Source organism: Callospermophilus lateralis, chromosome 1, assembly GCF_048772815.1.
Source record: "Callospermophilus lateralis isolate mCalLat2 chromosome 1, mCalLat2.hap1, whole genome shotgun sequence".
In the NCBI taxonomy this organism is placed as follows: Eukaryota; Metazoa; Chordata; class Mammalia; order Rodentia; family Sciuridae; genus Callospermophilus; species Callospermophilus lateralis.
The window spans coordinates 75,789,144-75,807,619 of NC_135305.1; the positions used below are offsets into that span (position 1 = coordinate 75,789,144).

General features: G+C 35.1%; 1 protein-coding gene and 1 non-coding gene across 3 annotated transcripts in view; both read right to left on the minus strand.

The window, feature by feature from the left end:
• The window catches only part of Snx13 (sorting nexin 13), a 142,275-nt gene extending 124,341 nt beyond the window's left edge, over window positions 1–17,934 (minus strand). For both annotated transcript variants that reach the window (XM_076835235.2, XM_076835226.2), the window contains exon 1: window positions 17,729–17,934. In XM_076835235.2, the coding sequence (XP_076691350.1) occupies window positions 17,729–17,740 (12 nt within the window). In that variant the 5' untranslated portion in view covers window positions 17,741–17,934. The remainder of the gene's footprint in view (window positions 1–17,728) is intronic.
• Window positions 4,079–4,151, minus strand: Trnaa-ggc (transfer RNA alanine (anticodon GGC)). Its single transcript has one exon. It is a non-coding gene; the product is annotated as a tRNA-Ala (tRNA).
• Window positions 17,935–18,476: the final 542 nt, after the last annotated feature.

An 18,476-nucleotide genomic window follows, 5' to 3' on the forward strand; every position in this document is an offset into this window, starting at 1 on the left:
TCTGAACAATCATCTAAATCAATGTCTTAGAGATCAAGATCCTCCCTTCACCGCCAGTGACATATCTTTACCAATTTATTTTCCTTTCTGATCAATAATGGCATCCTAACATATATGTTTCATTTGCTCTTGGATTCTGAATCAAATCAATTCACTGAGCAACTACTGTCCACAGAGAAGAGAGAATGGGAGAAAACTGTAGTGTAACAATAAACAAAAACTATTGGAAAAATTAAGCACTAATAAAAATTATCAAGGAAGAGGAAGATAATTCATATTACTTCCTTTAAGAGTAATTTTTCTGAAATCTGATGAAAACTCTGATGTGTCTACACAAAGAAAAATATGGAAGTAGACACTGATCATTTTAAATTGGAAAAAGTAAATAAAACTTTCACTTTTAACATAGTACATTTCTACGCTTTTTTACTTTTCAAGAAGCATATAATTTTTTAAAACAAAAAATACACACTACAAATAACAATATAAAAATATCTATTTAAAGGCAAGTGGAACATATGTGTTAGGATGCCAGTTAATGATTAGAAAGGAAAATAAGCTGCAGTTATTTTTATATTGCTACTTTTAGATAGCAAATACCACTTTTCCTACAAAGATTACATCATATTCCAAATCATCTATGCATATTAAATTAACAATTATTTAAAAGATTTAGGTGAAGACATAAATCCTTACATTTACTTCTATCAATAATCACAAAATTTCTTGTACTCCACCAAACCAAAAAAAATGTTAAATCAATATCCTATTTTGAAAAAGTAAAACAAAATAGTTGGTTAAATTGTGAAAATAACCAGGAAATAATCTACCATGCACAGGATCTTTAAATCATATTTGAATATGGAAAATGTTTAAAGAAAAATATGTCACAGTTTATGTGGCAAATGGAACTTTTAAAGACTTCAGTGAGAAACATGACACTAAGAAGGTAGAGATGATGAAGGTAAACACTAAGGCCAAATGGCTCCTTGTAAAAAGATAACAGGACCCCACAATGATCTGAGCTGTGAATCCTGGACCTGGAAAACAGGTGAAAGAGAATGCCAATCCAGTAAAGATCTCCAAGACTAAGCTCCAGACAGTCAGAATGTGCTGTGAAAGAAAGACAATGAGCAAACACCCCAATAATGCATGAGATCATGCAGCAAATAAGCAGATCACACAGGCAGAAATAGCATGTTTATTGTGGCTCAGCAATAGAGCACTCGCCTAGTGCATGCAAGGCCCTGGGTTCAAACCTCAGCACCACATAAAAATAAATAAATAATAAAGGTATTGACAACTACAACTAAAAAATAAACAAAAAAAAAAAAAAACTAAGTCTCCTGTTTTGAAGGACTAGTCCTCCGCCTCTAGGCCATGAAGAACACTCACAGCAGGCAATGAAAAACTACAATGTTACAGAATTTTAGATTACTACAGTTTTAGTTTACCCTACAGAACATAGTGGTTGTTAATTATCCAGCACCACTACAATGTAAACCCATGCCCCTGCTACCCTCAAATCCTCAGTAGAGTCTTAAATAAATATATACACCATCTAGACATGATAATAAAATGCATGGAAAAAACTTCCAATTCAAGTTGAAGAAAACAATAATGGCTTAATTTCAGACTTCCTTTTGTCTATTTTCTCTTTCATAAGTGGTATTTGATACCATTACCTGAAACTAACCCTTAGTAAAAATGCTCATAGAATTCAAATAATTACCTTCGACATCAAAAGCACAAGAAACAGAAGATAAACTAAACTATATCAAAAGCAGATTTTGTGCTGCACATGTTACTATCAAGAAAATCAAAAGTTGACGCCCAGAATGGGAGAGAATATTTGCAAATCATATATCTGATAATAAAATTCTACTTGGAATACACAAATAACTCTTACAACTGAACTCATTTTTAAACAGACATTTCTCTAAAGAAAATACACAAAGGGTTAATAAATACATGAAAATGTGTTCAACATTAGACATAGGGACATGCAAATGCAAAACAACTATAAGACAATAACAAGTATTCTGCAGGATGTGGAGAAAACAGAATGTTCCTATACTGTTGAGGGAACATAAAAGAGTGAAACCATTTTTTAAAAGTTCATAGTTTCTCAAAAACCCAGAGATTTACTATATGACCCAGCAATCCATTCCTGGGTATATACACAAAAGATATAAAACCACATATCTAAACAAGAACTTATACAAATGTTCACAGCGGCATTATTCTATAGTAATCAAAAAGTGGAAGGGCCAAGTTGTAGCTCAAGGGTAGCACTTGCCTAGTACACGTAACATACTGGGTTCAATCTTCAACACTACATAAAAAATAAACAAATAAAACAAAATAAAGGTATTGTGTCCAACTTTTAAAAAAAAGTGAACATAAACTAAATGCCCAGCAACTGATAAGACGATAAACAAAATGCAATACATCCATACAATGAAATACTATTCAGAAATAAAAAGAAATCTGACGTTCTGACACATGACACAATACAGATGAACCTTGAAAACATGCTAAGAGAAAGAAACCAGTCACAAAGGATCACATACTGTACAATTCAGTTCATAAAATATAACCAGATAGGGCTGGGATTGTGGCTCAGCAGTAGAGTGCTCGCCTCACATGTGTGAGACCCTGGGTTCGATCCTCAGCACCACATAAAAATAAATAAGTGAAATAAAGGTATTGTGTCCAACTATAACTAAAAAATAAATATAAATATAAATATACACACACACACACACACACATATATATATACATATATATACACATATATATATCCAGGCAGGCAAATCCATAGGTACAGATTTGTGAGAACCGAGTATGGGGGAGGGATAACTGGGAAGTGATGGCTAAAGGGTGAGGGATAATTCATTACACAACATGTGATGGTAAATACACAACTCTGAATATACCAAAAATCAATGAATTGTATACATCAATGCATTGAATCGTACAGTTACATTTTTACAATATGCAAATGAATCTTAGTAAAAAAGAAAAAAAAAAAGTTATCCTTCACATTACCACTTACTAAACAACATAGAGAAGAGAAATATATAAGCCTAAAGAATAAGCAAGAAAACCAAGGAAACAAAATTGACTCAGGATTGAACAAGATAAAAAATTTAAAAAATAAGTTTTGAACTTTTTTGTTTTTTAATTAGATGCCACCTTTAATTCAGTGCTTCTTAAATTGGGGCAAGTTCTACCTCCAGGAGACATATGGCAATGTAGAGAGATTTTTGGTAATCATAACACAGGGTTGAGGGTGCTATCACAGAGGCCAGGGGCAATGCTAATGCATCCTACAATGCACAAGACAAGCCCCCACAGCAATAAAGAGGAAGAAGAGGAGAAACAGGAGGACAGAGAGTAGGAAAATTGATTAAGAAGAGAAAAAGGAAGAAGAAAGACATAGAGAACATTTGGGATTAAAGAAACATAATAATCACATTACTGGATTGGAAGATACAAACCAGGAAAATGTAAACACTGAGTATTAGATGACAACAGAGAATTACTGGTAATATTAGGTATGACAATAATGTTGCAGATATAGATATAGATATATAGATATATATAGAGATATGTTTGTTTTTTATTTCCTTGTACTAGAGATTTAACCCCAGGGGTGCTTTACCACTGAGTCACATCCCTGGCCCTTTTTACTTTTTATTTTGAAACAGGGTCTCCTCAAGCAGCTTAAGGCCTCGCTAAATTGCAGAAGCTGGCATCACACCTGTAATCCTCCTACCTCAGTGCTAGAATCACTGTACCCAGTTTGCAGTTATATTTTAAAAATCCTGTTTCTTGGAAGATTTATGGGAGTATTTTGAGAAGTGACATAACGTTTGCAATTTACCTTAATAGTTATAACAACAAAAATAACATGTGGAAAGTTAAATGTTTTGAAAAAGCTGTATATAAGATTATAAAGCATGCTGCTGACATTTAACACTTTTAATAAATAATTTACCTTTTTAAAATTTTTTATAATATTTTTTAGTTGTAGATGGACACAATATCTTTATTTTTATTTATTTATTCTTGTGTGGCGCTGAGGATTGAACTCAGGGCCTCATGCATGCCAGGCAAACGCTCTACCACTGAGCTACAACCCCAGCCCCTAATTTACCTTTTTTATTAATTAAATACACTTAATTAGGAAAAAAAAAAAAAAACTTTTCAAATGCCTAATGGACATGAACTATAATACTCTTTTTTCTTCTACTTATCAATTAATAATGAGCTATGTTAATATATTTTCTAATAAAGAAGCATCTTTGCATATCTGCAATGAATTCTATTTAATGATGCAGTACAGTTTTCCTTTAGTATTCAATAACACTAATCTTTTAGTTATAATTTTCACAAGAATGTTGTAAAGTAAAATTTTCTATAAATCTACGATATATTAAGAAGACAGGTTATAAATTTATTTGTATATTCATATGAGCCCACATCTTTAAAAAAATAATTAGTTGTGAACACCTACATGAAAAAATGAGATCTCTGTCTAATCTTATCAAGGTTTAAACAAACAACATAAACAAGTTTTTTAATTAAAATATGATCCCTAAGATATGATACTCCTCACCTAGGACAAAATATACAGATAAATTTTAAAAAGAAAAGAAAAGAAAGCCGAATTTTGATCAATATGGAGATTTTTAAAAGGTTGAAATTATGTTGTGATTTTATTTCCTTTTATTAATGCATAGTGGGGTTCCTTTTGACATTCATAAATGCATATAACATAATTTGCTCCATTTCAATCCCCAGTACTTCCCCCCATTCTCTCCCCTCTTCCCTACCCTGACACCCTTCCTCTACTCAACTAGCCTTCCTTCTATTTACTGTTTTTGTAATTCGTGCATTATACATAAAAGTGGAGTTCACCATGATACAACATACATGCACATAGCACAGTTTGGTTATTTCATTCTCCAGTTCCTCCCCTTTCTCAGCTTCCTTCCCTCCCCCTCAACCCTCTTCCTCTACCCTACTATTTTACCTTCTACTTTCATGAGATTCCCTTTTTCTTAATGTCTTATTTCTCTCCAGCATATAAGAAAAAATATTCAACCCATGAATTTCTAAGTCTGGTTTATTTCACTTAGCATGATGTTCTCAAGTTCCATCCATTTACCAGCAAATGACAAACAATTTCATTCTTCTGTAGGTAAGACTCCATTGTGAATGAGTATTACATTTTCTTTATTCTATCTGTCTGTTGATGGGCACCTAGGCTGGGTATATACTACATTTTCTTTATTACATTTGTATGTTGATGGGCATCTTGGTTGGTTCCATAACTTGGCTACTGTGAATTGCATGCAATTAACATCACTGTAGTATGCTGATTTTAGTTTTTCTGAATAAATACCAAGGAATGGGATAACTATTGTTAGTAATTTTGAATATATTCTTGAGATAATTAACTATATTAAACATTCTGCTTTTTATAAAACATCTAACAAATTTTTTAAGTAGCATTTAAATCATTTCTTTAAAAAGGTCTCTCTGAACAATGAAGATGATTTTGATTCATCATGTTTTCTGAAATAACACCAGAAATATATTGAAGGGGGAAAGGGACATTATTTCATTATTTTTCAGGGCAAAAAAGAAAACATCAAAAATAAAATACAAAAACAAGTTTAAAATACAGCAAAGTCTAGGTGTGATGGCGCACACCATTAATCCCACTGGGTCTGGAGGCTGAGGCAGGAAGATCCTGAGTTCAAAGCCAGCCATAGCAAAAGCAAGGCACTAAGCAACTCAGTGACACCCTGTCTCTAAGTAAAATACATAGAAAATAGGGCTGGGAATGTGGAGCAGTGGCCAAGTGCCCCTTAGTTCAATTCCCAGCCACCTCATCCCCAAATAAATAAATAAAATACAGCACAGTTTATTAGAAGGGAAAGAAGACACTCTAAAGGGAGACAGTGGGCCCTTTCACAGAAAAGAGACCTAAAAATTCTTGATGTCCAGGTTTCTCAATAATTTCCTATTCCATTTAGATGCCCTCTCACTACAACACTATATTAAAATATAGTGTATAACTCTGACATAACACAGTATTGCACTTGGCATTTCTAAGCCAACAATCTAGTGTCTACCCGCTATTTGGACCATATTAAAGTACTTAAAGATTCTCCAAACATCATTCTCTACCATTATCTCATACTAAGAAATAAGTTCAATTACACAGAAATTCATCTTAAGTTGTTTTAACATCTGAATGAATTAGAATAAATTCATTTCATACATCGGAAGATTTCATTCACAAGTGTTCCTCTATGAAAGTTTACTGGAGTAAAACCAAAATAAAACAGGCCATATTCACAAAAAGCCCTGTTTATCCCTCATTCATATACTGTTATAACAATATAAAAATAAGAAACACTCCCAATATTTACAACTCCTAACTTGCTTTTCCTGATAATATATAATCCAAGGGGAAATCAAAACTGTACAAGACTATCACAGTAGATAATGTTAGATCCTCAATGTGTGGCTTAACACTAAACTGTCACCAATCTCCTAATCCTTTACAAAAAAGGGCAAGAAATAAAATAATAATTTGGGCTAGCATTTACTAAGTACTATTAGGACTTTTGTGACTGCTTTACATATATCCAATTCTCACAACATACGTTATATTACTAACTATATTCAACAGAAAAAGAAACAGTTGTCATAGAACTGAACCATGAACTGAGCTTAGCTTAAAATCTAAGCATGTTCTGAACTACTACACTATCACATAGGTGTTTTTTAAAAGGGGTAAACGAAATTCTGCATACAACATCTGAATAATCAATTTATAAAGATTCAAAAAATTAATTTATCAGAAATAATGGAACTAATCTGATCATAATATCTTAAAGTCCTTGATATTCTTAAAGAATCCAATGTAGATTCTGTGGTATTAAGATAACTTTCAGGGTACATTCTAGAGTCAGTATAGATTCAGATAAATTTCCTGCATAATCCTGAGGGCTACAGAGTAAAACATCAATATCAGAACAATGATCCTGACTCTAAAACTAACACAAGATGCTCTTAATTCACAATTTAAAAAAATAAGCTCAATAATGTTGATTTAGTGGAAAGAAAATTAGTCTTTTTTAATCAATATAAATTTAGGCAAGAGTTATATAATAAAATTATACTGGGCTGTATGTTTAAGAAAAAACAAACTATCATATTTATTAACCTTATAAACCAGCAATGAAAAATATTTTTAAATTCACATATGAAGCAAACATAAAAATAAAACAAATTTTCTATTATGGTCTTTTAAATTTATTTGAGGGGAAGGAAAACTGAAAACTGGAAAAACAAAACTCAACATAAGCAAGCCTTTAAAACACAGAGAATATAGAAGTGGTGGTGGGGGGACATACACAAAGCAACAACAAGAAAGAAAAAACTAAATGTAGAGGGGAAAATAGAGACAGACAGAAACTCACACACAAAGAACCTTGGTAGCATAATCTCTAGCTAAGTAAAATGTTACTGTATTAGAACACCCTACTCCTTTAGTCTTAACAGTTTATTGTATTATTACATGAACCCACAAGTAATAATACAATATGAGCAGCTATTTTATAAAGGAACTGGAAACTACTTATCTCCTTAAATACCCATAATTCTGATTTATATAAGTACTGATTGTATTTGTAATAACTCAGCCCTAAATCCTTTTCTTAAACTACTACACAGTACTATTAATAACACAAACCAAGTACATATTAGAAAAAAAAATTAAACATTCCTCACCTTTCTATTCCCTATGACAATTTCATAGAATTTAATAAATTGTAAAATACTCAATTATTTGATTATTCTAAGACCTTTCTATAAATTTAGAGCTACTCTGTATAGTCTTATTAAATTAGCAAGAATTATAGTACTTTACATGTCAGAAAACTGTACAATAATAACATTTTGAATGCATAATATGGGAGTATACGAGAATTTTCTCATTTTATCTTCACTAAAATTTTAGTGGTGTGTGTGTGTGTGTGTGTGTGTGTGTGTGTCTGTCTGTCTCTCTCTCTCTCTCTCTCTCTCTCTCTCTCTCCCCCACTCCTTCCCACCGCCACAAATACATAATGGTTAGTCAAAACTTCTGATTATGATCAATTCATAATATTCAGTCAGGTGTCATCCCCCTAAAATTCAGTCTAAACTCAAGTTTTTAGTATTCACTTTGCAAATGTAATAATTAGAAAGCCAATAAAAGCTGAGATTGAAAGTAATGAAAGAATGGGATCACCTGAGTCAAAAAAGAATTAGTAACATTTTTAAACTTAATGAAACAAAAGAATATAGAAAACATCAAAAATTAAATCCTAAATTTTGAAAATCACTTGCTATTTATACAAAAAGAAAAATAATAATACCTAGTATTATTTATTGTTACTTTGAGAAATACGGTACAGTATTTGAGAAATACATGTACTTAACATGTACTACTTAATACTGATAAAAACCCTATGGGATTAAGTATTAGTAATTCATAAATGACAGGGATGAGAAAACTGAGGCAGAAAAGTTACTAACCTCCCCAAAGCCAAAATGTTTTGAAGCAACAAAATTTAGATTAACTAATGTGACACCAGCCTCACTCAATCAAAAGTTTAGCTGGGTGCAGTAGCACACACCTATAACCCCAGTAGCCTGGGAGGCTGAAGCAGGAGGATCACAAGTTCAAAGCCAACCTCAGCAACTTAGCGAGGCCTTAAGCAACTCAGTGAGACCCTATCTCTAAACAAAATAGAAAAAGGGGCTGGGGATGTGGCTCAGTTGTTTAAGCACCCCTGGGTTCACAATCCACAGTACCAAAAAAAAAAAAAAAAAAAAAAGTTTTTATACACTGAAATAAGAAATATGCATTTGTGATATGAGTCCCATAACAAACATAATCTCATTGTCTTCATAGTCATATAAACTGTGCATTAATATAAAAATAACAATCTAATCAGAATTTCCCTATATGAAACATTAAGATAACCATATCCCTAATTAAATTCAAGTTCAATATTTTTTGACCCAGCTAATTCCAGCTTCCCTCACTATAAATGAAACACTCTAAACTGAAACACTTTATTGAATATTCTATCAGATATTAACTTCTAGAATTTGGGGTTCATAAAATACAATTTGAATAAATCATAAGACACTCTCAAAGCCTATTAGGTTTTCTAAAACCTTTATGATTTATGAAGTACACAATTTGTTTCTTTATATATCTTTGTTGTGTTCCACCCTTTAAGTTTTCTCCAATCTCCCTCTAGTGTATTTCCCTCTCCTGACCTATCACAATTAGACTATCTGCAATACTGCAAGAGAAAAAAAAATCAGATGTAAAAGTAGCTGGATATTATACTAATAGTTGCAGTCTGATTAAACCAATGATTTTTCTCAGCTGAGGAAAAAATATGAGAAAAACAGTTATTTCAAACTCAGGAAGAGATACCAAAAAGAAATTGCAAAGTACAACATGGCTTGTAGAAAGAATGGATAAAATTTAAGTGTGTTTTGAAGTCAGACTATTATTTCCTAACATTTAAGTAACAACTGAAATGAGGTGATATTTTATTTTATAATACCTATTCCATAGAATAATACTACAGCAGTTTACAACTTCCAAGCTCAAAATATGGTGAATCCTATGGCCATTCTCCACACATCACATTGTAACACAACTCTAGCATGTAAAGAAAGAAGTCCATGCCCACACATCACACTGTAACACAACTCTAGCATAAAAAGAAAGAAGTCATACAAAGAACTGTGTATCTATCCTGTGTCAAACCATAAGGAAACTAGAAGTAGTTTTAGGGTTTCAGAAGCAAAACCAATTCAGAATTTAATGGAGCAACAACTAAGGATTTTTCAACAATGCAGGGTGCTAAGGTCAAAAGCAAAGCATTTAGGGCTTTCATAAATGATTGAGAATAAAAGGATCTCAGGACTAACACTAACTTCAGAAGTACATTATAAAGATTCTAGTTTAAACATTTAAACAGAGTAGGCTTATTTTATTGAACTTTTCTGTTACATATTATTTCTCTATACAAAGGAATTATAAATGGGCAAAAATGACCAACAATAATCTGTTTTTAAATGTGATCCTAAGAGACATTTTAGTCAAGAAACTGTGGTAGCAGCTGTCTCCTTGGAAATGTTCCCACAAAATTTCCAGTTTTGATATCCATGACCAAATTGTTCCTTAGTGAATATTTGAGAACTTTCAAGATAGCTCCCTTCTCACTATAAATGAAACACTATAAACTGAAACACTAAGCTAAATTTATTTTGTACTATTATCAACAAAGCTTTCTTTAAGTGTCTCTAGACCAGGAATAAAATTTAAAGTAGTACTCATGAAACTATAATATATATCAAGTAATAAATGAAGCAAAATTAAAATCTAACTCTTGCAATTATAACTGAGTATATCAATAACAATCTAATCAGATTTTTCCCTATATGAAAAATTAAGATAACCATACCCCTAATTAAATTAAAGTTCAATATTTTTTGATCCAGCTAATTCCAAACACAGTATTCTCACTATATAAACTGTATAAGACACAGATAGTAGCCATTCATTTAAGGGTAATTAATTGATAGTTTAAATTTAACATAAACAATCAGTATTTTTTCATTTCTCTCTTAATTTTCTTGAGGAAATATTTAGCATGCACTCATTTAAGAAATACTTAGTGACAGCTACTAAATGTCAAGCTCTGTTCTAGGCTGTGAAATACAACTTTAAGCTACAGCCTGAGAAGTACCCTAGTAGGAAAAAAAAAACATACAATAAGCAAATAAACATATAATATGTAGAAGTGAGGGACCAGGGAATCAAATATTACTTTCCCTAGGGTAATGTAATTTGGCAAAGTCTCTCAGTAAAATTTGCTATACCACTCTAAGGGGCAGGGGGAGCTTAGTTCAATGGAGAGTGAGGTCCTGGGTTCAATTCCCAACACTGCACAAAAATATATATTTTTTTTAATTTTTATAAAAATAAAAAAGATTTGGCCCAGGGTTATGGCTCAGAGGTAGAGCGCTTGTCTCACACATGCAAGGCCCTGGGTTTGATCCTCAGCACCACATAAAAATAAATAAATAATATAAAGTTATTTAAGAATAAATAAATAAATAAATAAAAAGAGTCACTGATTTTTTTTTTTTAAACACTTCTCTGTTCTCCCCATTACCCATTCACTATAAATTACCATGGAACAATTAAAGACAGTAGAGACTCTTCAGTTATAAGAAACTCATTTCAGGGCTTCCATGTTACAGAAACTACTGAGGTGATCTGCCTACAGCTGTAAAACTAATCTAAGTCAAATTTATCTTTTAATTATATCCTTGAACCTTGTCTTCCTCTTAATTTTTCATCCTTTAATCGTATTTGTTTTATTTTGACAAAGACCTCCAGGCTTTCACTTTGATGTCCAAAGTGGCGCAGAGCTAAATTTAGCTCTGATAGATTTCTGAGGGCAGGTTTCTGGTCTGACTCACCACTTCAGCACCAGAACTTATTACCATGTGCCTAGCACAAAGTAGGCATATACATATTTGGTGAAAATATTAATCTATTCAAATTAATTTATAGCATAATTTACAATCAAATCCTTATAAATATTATCCTAAATAGCATATTTTCCTTTCAAAATTTTTCTAGGGTTAATAAAGATTTCCCACAAACACTTAAAAATATGTACATACAAATGACTGCTTCACCTCAAAAGGGCCACCTTTTTCAAAACATTTTTAGGAACATCCTTTAAGAATTTCTTTGAAATCAGTTTACCTACACACAAGAAACTACCCTGTTCGTTTGGTAATTCCAAGACCTACTCTCAGTACATTTACTTTTCTTTCACTTCTTTTAGCCTATTCCCTGTGTTCCTTAAACTTACCAATAGCGTAAGACCACCTTCCCTTCCCCCAAAGCTAAGCCACCAAGAACCTTGTAAGTAATGAAGCTAGTTAAAGCCTAGGACTTGAATTCGTATTAGTTCAAGGTATATTAAAAAAAAAAGAAGAAGAAGAAGAAGAACTAATATTTTAACCACTAATGTTTGTACAGTGATTGACAATTTATAGAGTTATACCCTCCATCTTACTTGATCTTCATAACACTGTGAAAGCAGCTAGGAAGGTGTTATTATCCCAATTATACACAGAAGGAAACTAATGCTTAAAAAGTTCAAAGGATTTCCCCAACATCACATCAAAAATAAGTACATAAAGACTCACACCTTATAATGCTTAACATATAGGTTAATTTATGTGTTGCCTCACTACTGTAATAATATTGTTGATAGAGTTAAGTATGTATCACCAGCTAGGCGTTGGGGTAAATGCCTATAATCCCAGCGGCTCAAGTGGTTGAAGCAGGAGGATTGTGAGTTCAAAGCCAGTCTCAGCAACATAGCAAGGCATAGGCAACTCAGTGAGACCCTGTCTCTAAATAAAACACAAAATAGGGCTGGGGATATGGCTCAGTTGTTGAGTGCCCCTGAGTTCAATCCCCAGAAATAAATAAATATAGATACAAAAATTATTAAAACTAGTTAGCAATATTCAGCTTAGCTGGTCAAAAGATGCTAAACAATGATGTGTGAAGAATGGCAAACCAGACTCATTCTAAACACTGATGGTCTTCTACTTCCTTTATAAAATTGTTTGCAAACTTCAACATCTTTTGAATGCCACTGAACCTATGGAGTTCTTGTTCTGATTAGTAGTCTTTAAAATGTCATGAATAATAATTAAAGAAATAGTTCATATAGTTTAAGGACTGATTTATCCCAAGAATGTTTCTACCATAAATAATTTTAAAAACCAAGTCATAACGTACGTGTGCACCCGTACATGTTCATGTTTTAAAAGAGCATTAGAAGTTCAAAGATGCTTTCTACATGCACACCTCCTCACTATATCTCAGGATTCCCCCCAAAACAAGAAAGTCTCCATGGTTAAATAAATGCAATATGTTCCAAATTCTATCACCTTCTTTGTGAGAAAAATCACCCATCAAAAGTGATAAGAAGTCTTTTTTTGGTGGGGGAGGGGGGTCAGTGTTTGAACTCAGGGGCACTTGACCACTGAGCCTTATCCCCACCCCACTGTGCATCTGATTTAGAAACAGGGTGTTTTCCTCTGTGCAGGTGGGCAAAGAGGTTTGCGGGACAATCAAGGGTCAAATCCTCCTGACATCACCATTGGGTTTAGGACTCCAGGAAGGGGAAACTCACCAATGGAAGGCAGGTGGTGGATGGAGTTCTGGCAGTGGAGAAAATGTGTTCAGGCTGTCCAGTGAGTGGCACTTCCAAAGGAAGAGGGACAAAAAAGTGGGTTGTAACCCTCTCCCGGGTTTCGGCACCAATGAAAGAAAAGTGACCACAACACTCAGAGCAACCAAGAGATCTTTATTGCAGCAGTGCAACAGAGGAGAAAAGAGAGAAAGAGAGGAAAAGAGAGAGAGAGCACAAGAGAGAGACAGAGAAAGCAAGAGAAATACCAAGAGAGATAGAGAAAGCAAGAGAGAGAGGGGCCCGGCAGGAGGGAGTTTTTATAGCCCAAATCTAATGAGATCTCTGGGTCTGCAAGCTGCCTTGTTGGCACAAGGGGGGTTAAGTGCTTGGCCTTGAGTGGGGGTTGAGTGTTCAGCCTTGAGCGGGGACTTGGGCATTTGGGCTTGAAGCAAACAGGTTTTTAAAGAGCCAGACAGAGGGTTTGAGTGACCAGGTCACCCTGCAGCTAACTTTGTTTGGCATGCCCTGCAGACAGATTACTCAGCCTGTCCTGCACCTACCATTCTATACCTTTCATTCTCTGCAATAATACATAGAATCATAATCCTAATAGCTTTTGAAACATCAAGAAAAGTTTTAAAGTATACTAATAAAAATTTACTGATAAATATTTCATTATATTCTACTGTTAAAATCAGATTAATTAAAACAAAGTTTCAGTTAAATATCTCCCATCCTAATTTTTATACACAGATTTTATTGTTGGTTTAAAAAAAGAGAGAGAGATGTGTCAGAGGTTGAGTGGATTAATATTAAACAAATAAATTTCAAGTATACCATGAAAATTTTTTTGCCACATACTATAGGAGAAACATTAAAAGTATGACATTCTAATAGAGGCAATGACCGAAGGAAAAAATTATAATAAGACATTAAATATATCTGTGTGCATATGTATGCGTTTACATATATATAGATATATATAGATATATATAGATATGTGCATATCTATGTGATATACATATTTATACCTCATCCCTATATGAAAAATGAAAAAACAAAAATATAACTAACAAGTCTTATAAATAATTCAATTACATTTAGAATATAAATAGTTCAAACTGAAGCCAAAGAGTTACAAATGAGAACTATATAACTGGGTCTGTTTACAATTCATACTAATCTAATATCTTTCACAGGTTTCAAAGTTCAATGTACATATTAGTTTGCTCAACTGGTAATTTTCCCTTTCAGCCTAACTTAAAATAGCTCTAATGAATAACTCAAGTGGTTTCTCATTTCTGAAAAGGTTTCAATTAAAGGTATATTTTGAAAATGCAAAACTGAAGTTTCATATAAACACTTATCATTGCTGTTATCATGTCACTGTACTTATTATTCCCACCTTGGTTTGAAAAAAAAAAAAGTAAACTGATATTAGCTACCAAAAAAAAAAAAGATAGATACATTCCATACTGAGCTACAAAAAATAGCACATAATTTTGAGTAAGAGGACCTAAGTGCCACTCCTGGCTCCACCACTTGTTACATGATTCTAAACAAACTATTTTAACTTTCTCAACCTGTTTTCTCATCTGGTTAATGTAGATAATATCACTACTGCAATGCTGAGATGTAAAGGAACCAGGTACAAATTCAACATTTTCTAAGCACAGGCAATGCTTGCTGTGCATGACTAACTTAAAGGCAGGATAATCTTTCATGCCACAAATCATCATTGTATATTTTGAGATATAACATGAATTAAATCATCCTCTAAAACCTGCAGATCTAAGTTAGAACTAATACAGTAAAAAAGAAGTCCCACACTACTAATTTTTTAGAAACCAATATTTAGTGAAATTTTACATCTGAAATATTTCAAAACAGTACCATTTCACAAGGCTTAGAAGTTTTCTTTTTGTTTTTTGCTTTTTTTTTAAGGCAGAAAAAAGCTAAGTGAAGTAAAAAGTCTTTCTCAAGTAACAATAATCTTTCAGTTTACTAACAATATTCAGACAAGGAAGTAGCATGTTTTAAAAACTATCAAAAGACACAAAAACTACTAAATGAAAAGCAGCTGAGGCTGGAGTTGTGGCTCAATGGTAGAGAGCTCACCTAGCACATGTGAGGCACTGGGTTAAATTCTCAGCACCAATAAAAATATCATTCCATATTAAAAGATATAACCAAAAATATTAAAAAAAAAAAAGAAAAAGAAAAAGAAAAGCAGCTGAGCAAAATGGTCATCACTCTATGCTCAAGAGCCAGAAGATGAGATTCAAGTTTCAACTATGTCACTAATAATCTTTTAACCTTGGATGAGTCTCCAGGCTTCAGTTTCCTAATCCATAAAAATGAATACTGAAAACTATAAATGAAATCCAAGGACAATTTAATCTAGATCTTTCTTTGAAGAGGCGATCCAGAGAAGTGATTAACAGAATGGCTCTGTAGTAAATGCCAAGGTTAAAACCCTGGGTCTGCCACTTACAAACTTGTGAAGGCACAGACACAAAACACTAACATACATCTTGCTACTGTCATTTAATTACTGTTTAAAATACTTTGCTCAAACAAAATTATAGTAAATACACAAACTTCAGAAGTCCAATTTTCACAAATCAAGACACCACTACTAGTCAGATACCACTTTCATGTGAAAGTAATAAAAATCTTTAAAACATTCAGCCAAGTTCTATCAAAAGATGGCCTTATAAAACATTATGTATTAGAGACACCTATGAAAACTTATAAGGATAACTATTCTCATCAAAATGTCACATTAAAGGTAAACACAGAACTTATGTGTTTTCTTTTTTTCTTTCTTTCTTTCTCTTTCTTTCTGCTGTCACATGGGGATAGAAACCAAGGCCTGCACATGCTAGGCAAGTGCTCTGCCACTGAGCTGCATCCCCAGCTATTTTTGAGAAAATGTCTTACAAAGTTACTCAGGCTGGTTCATAACTTGGCATCCTCCTGCCTCATCCTCCCAAGCAGCTGTGATTATAAGCATATGTCACAGTGCCCAGCTTACAAAACTTTCATTTTTTAATCTGCTAATGACAACAGAAATTCATGATGTAGTCAGTTTCCAACAATGAAATTACTACAGAAATGAAAAACCTGTAGAATATGGAAATATAAAGTGAACTTCTAACTTCTAAAAATAAGTAGTTACAATCAAGTAGTATTTACGAACACATCAAATGCCAGGATTTGTACATAGATTAAATACAAACACCAAAGTATGGCAATTTCTCCGAGTTCATCAAATTCCAAGGACAAAGTAAGGTAAGTATCCTTTATCATCACTTTCACACCATAAAAGCCACTCATCTATAAATGTTTTTATTTCCTTCTTGGTGCATGTAGGACTACTTCCCTTTGTCCATTAAAACTGCTTCCTATCTTAGGTTCAGCCCACAAAGATGCCTAAAATAGTCCCTGATATGGGGATCCTCACAGTACTTAAAGGGTACAGATTCTAAGAAAAACCTTATCAAATCCACAAACTTCATTATTTTATAGTCAATGATGGTAACACCTGCATGTACTATACATAAGTGGGCTAACTTCAGTCAAGGACCTAGTTGCACCAATTCAATTTCTCCCTCTTAAGTACTGCTAGTTAAGGCAAACTACTTCTTTAAAAAGTCTATTTCGTGCAATGGACAGTAGGCATTAGAAAAGGGAAATTGATTCGCTTGTCACTGTTGCCCTACTTCCATTTCATGTCCAAGGAGAAAACCATTCCAGAGTAGCAAGGGGACCATATACACAAATCAAGAAGGCAGATGCTACATTGAACTTTGCGGTTACCACGATTTAAGCGAACGGTGACGGGATGTGGGGAAAGAAGAGGGATGGTAAACTAAGCTATCCCAGTGTAGCTTAATGGAAAACGTCCACTTCATGAAGCGATCAAAGTAAGGGATGGGAAACAAACGGATCCAGCCGAGCGGCAAACCCAGGATGCTGACTGAGCTCGGAGGTGGAGGGCCTGGAGCCCATGGACCCGAGAAGAGGAACCTCGGACAAACCTTAGGGCCAAGGAAAACCAGCAGCAAAGCACAGGGGCCAACGCTGCCACGGACCAGCATGTAAGGGGACACCATGAAGGGAGCGATTAGTTAGGACGTAGCGACAGCAGGCGGGAGCCCAGTGCCAGGGGCTACTTGGCAAGTGGCAATTGCGAAAGGCGAGGCACCGGCAGCCGAAGGTGGTGAGACTCTGTTGAGTCAGCACAGCTTCTACTCTGGGGGCACTTGTAGGATCCCCGCAGTTCCTCAGGCCCCCGGCGGGGGGTCGGGCCCACGGGCCAGAGAACTGATGTTCCCTGACGGGCTGGCGCCGGCCCCTTCCCCATTTCACAGGTAAACACTGGCCGCCGTCGCCGCTTACCTCTGTTAACATTATTACACCCCGGGGAAGTGAGGTCCTCCCTAGCCTCGCCGCATGGCAACAGCCGTAGCAGTAGCGAAAACTGCCCGGGCCGCCGCCAACGGCGGCAACTGCTCCTTCAGTCCTCTCCCAGGCGGCGGCTTTACTCGGCTTCGCTGGCTTCCCCTCGGCCCGGCTGCTCGCGACGGACGCGCCGCCATCTTGGAAGAGCGACGTCCGCGTCTCCCCGCGACGTGCGCTCCCATTGGCGGGCGCAGGAGCCGCCGGCGTCTCGTGACCGTCTCCATAGCGCCGGCGCGCGGAGAAATGGAGGCGGGCGCGGGGTCGTCCCCTTGCCGCCAGGGGCGAAGTTCCCCGGGCTAGGTGCCCCGGGCAACTCGCGATTGCTGCGAGTGGAGAGAAACCCCTGCCTCCGGGTCGCAAGGAATCTGGAATGCTTGCCCGCGGAGTTCGTTCGTCCTTCCCCAAACGCCTGAGTTGGCCAGCCCCGGGGAGGAGCGAGAATGGCAGAAGCCCAGACTTTGACTGATGGCGCTGCGAATCTCCAGCGTCACGGGGATCGGGAGACTGATTTCCTGTAGAAAAACTTCCATCTCGCATCTCCTGGCCCGGCGGCAATCGAAGAACAAGTTGGGGTAGTCGGCTTCCTTCACTGCCTGGGCTTAAAATGTGGTCTGAAACGCTCCCCGCGCCGTTCCTTTCTCCAAAACTTTGACAAACTTTCCTTTGTCTCTATCAGTCCCCAGTG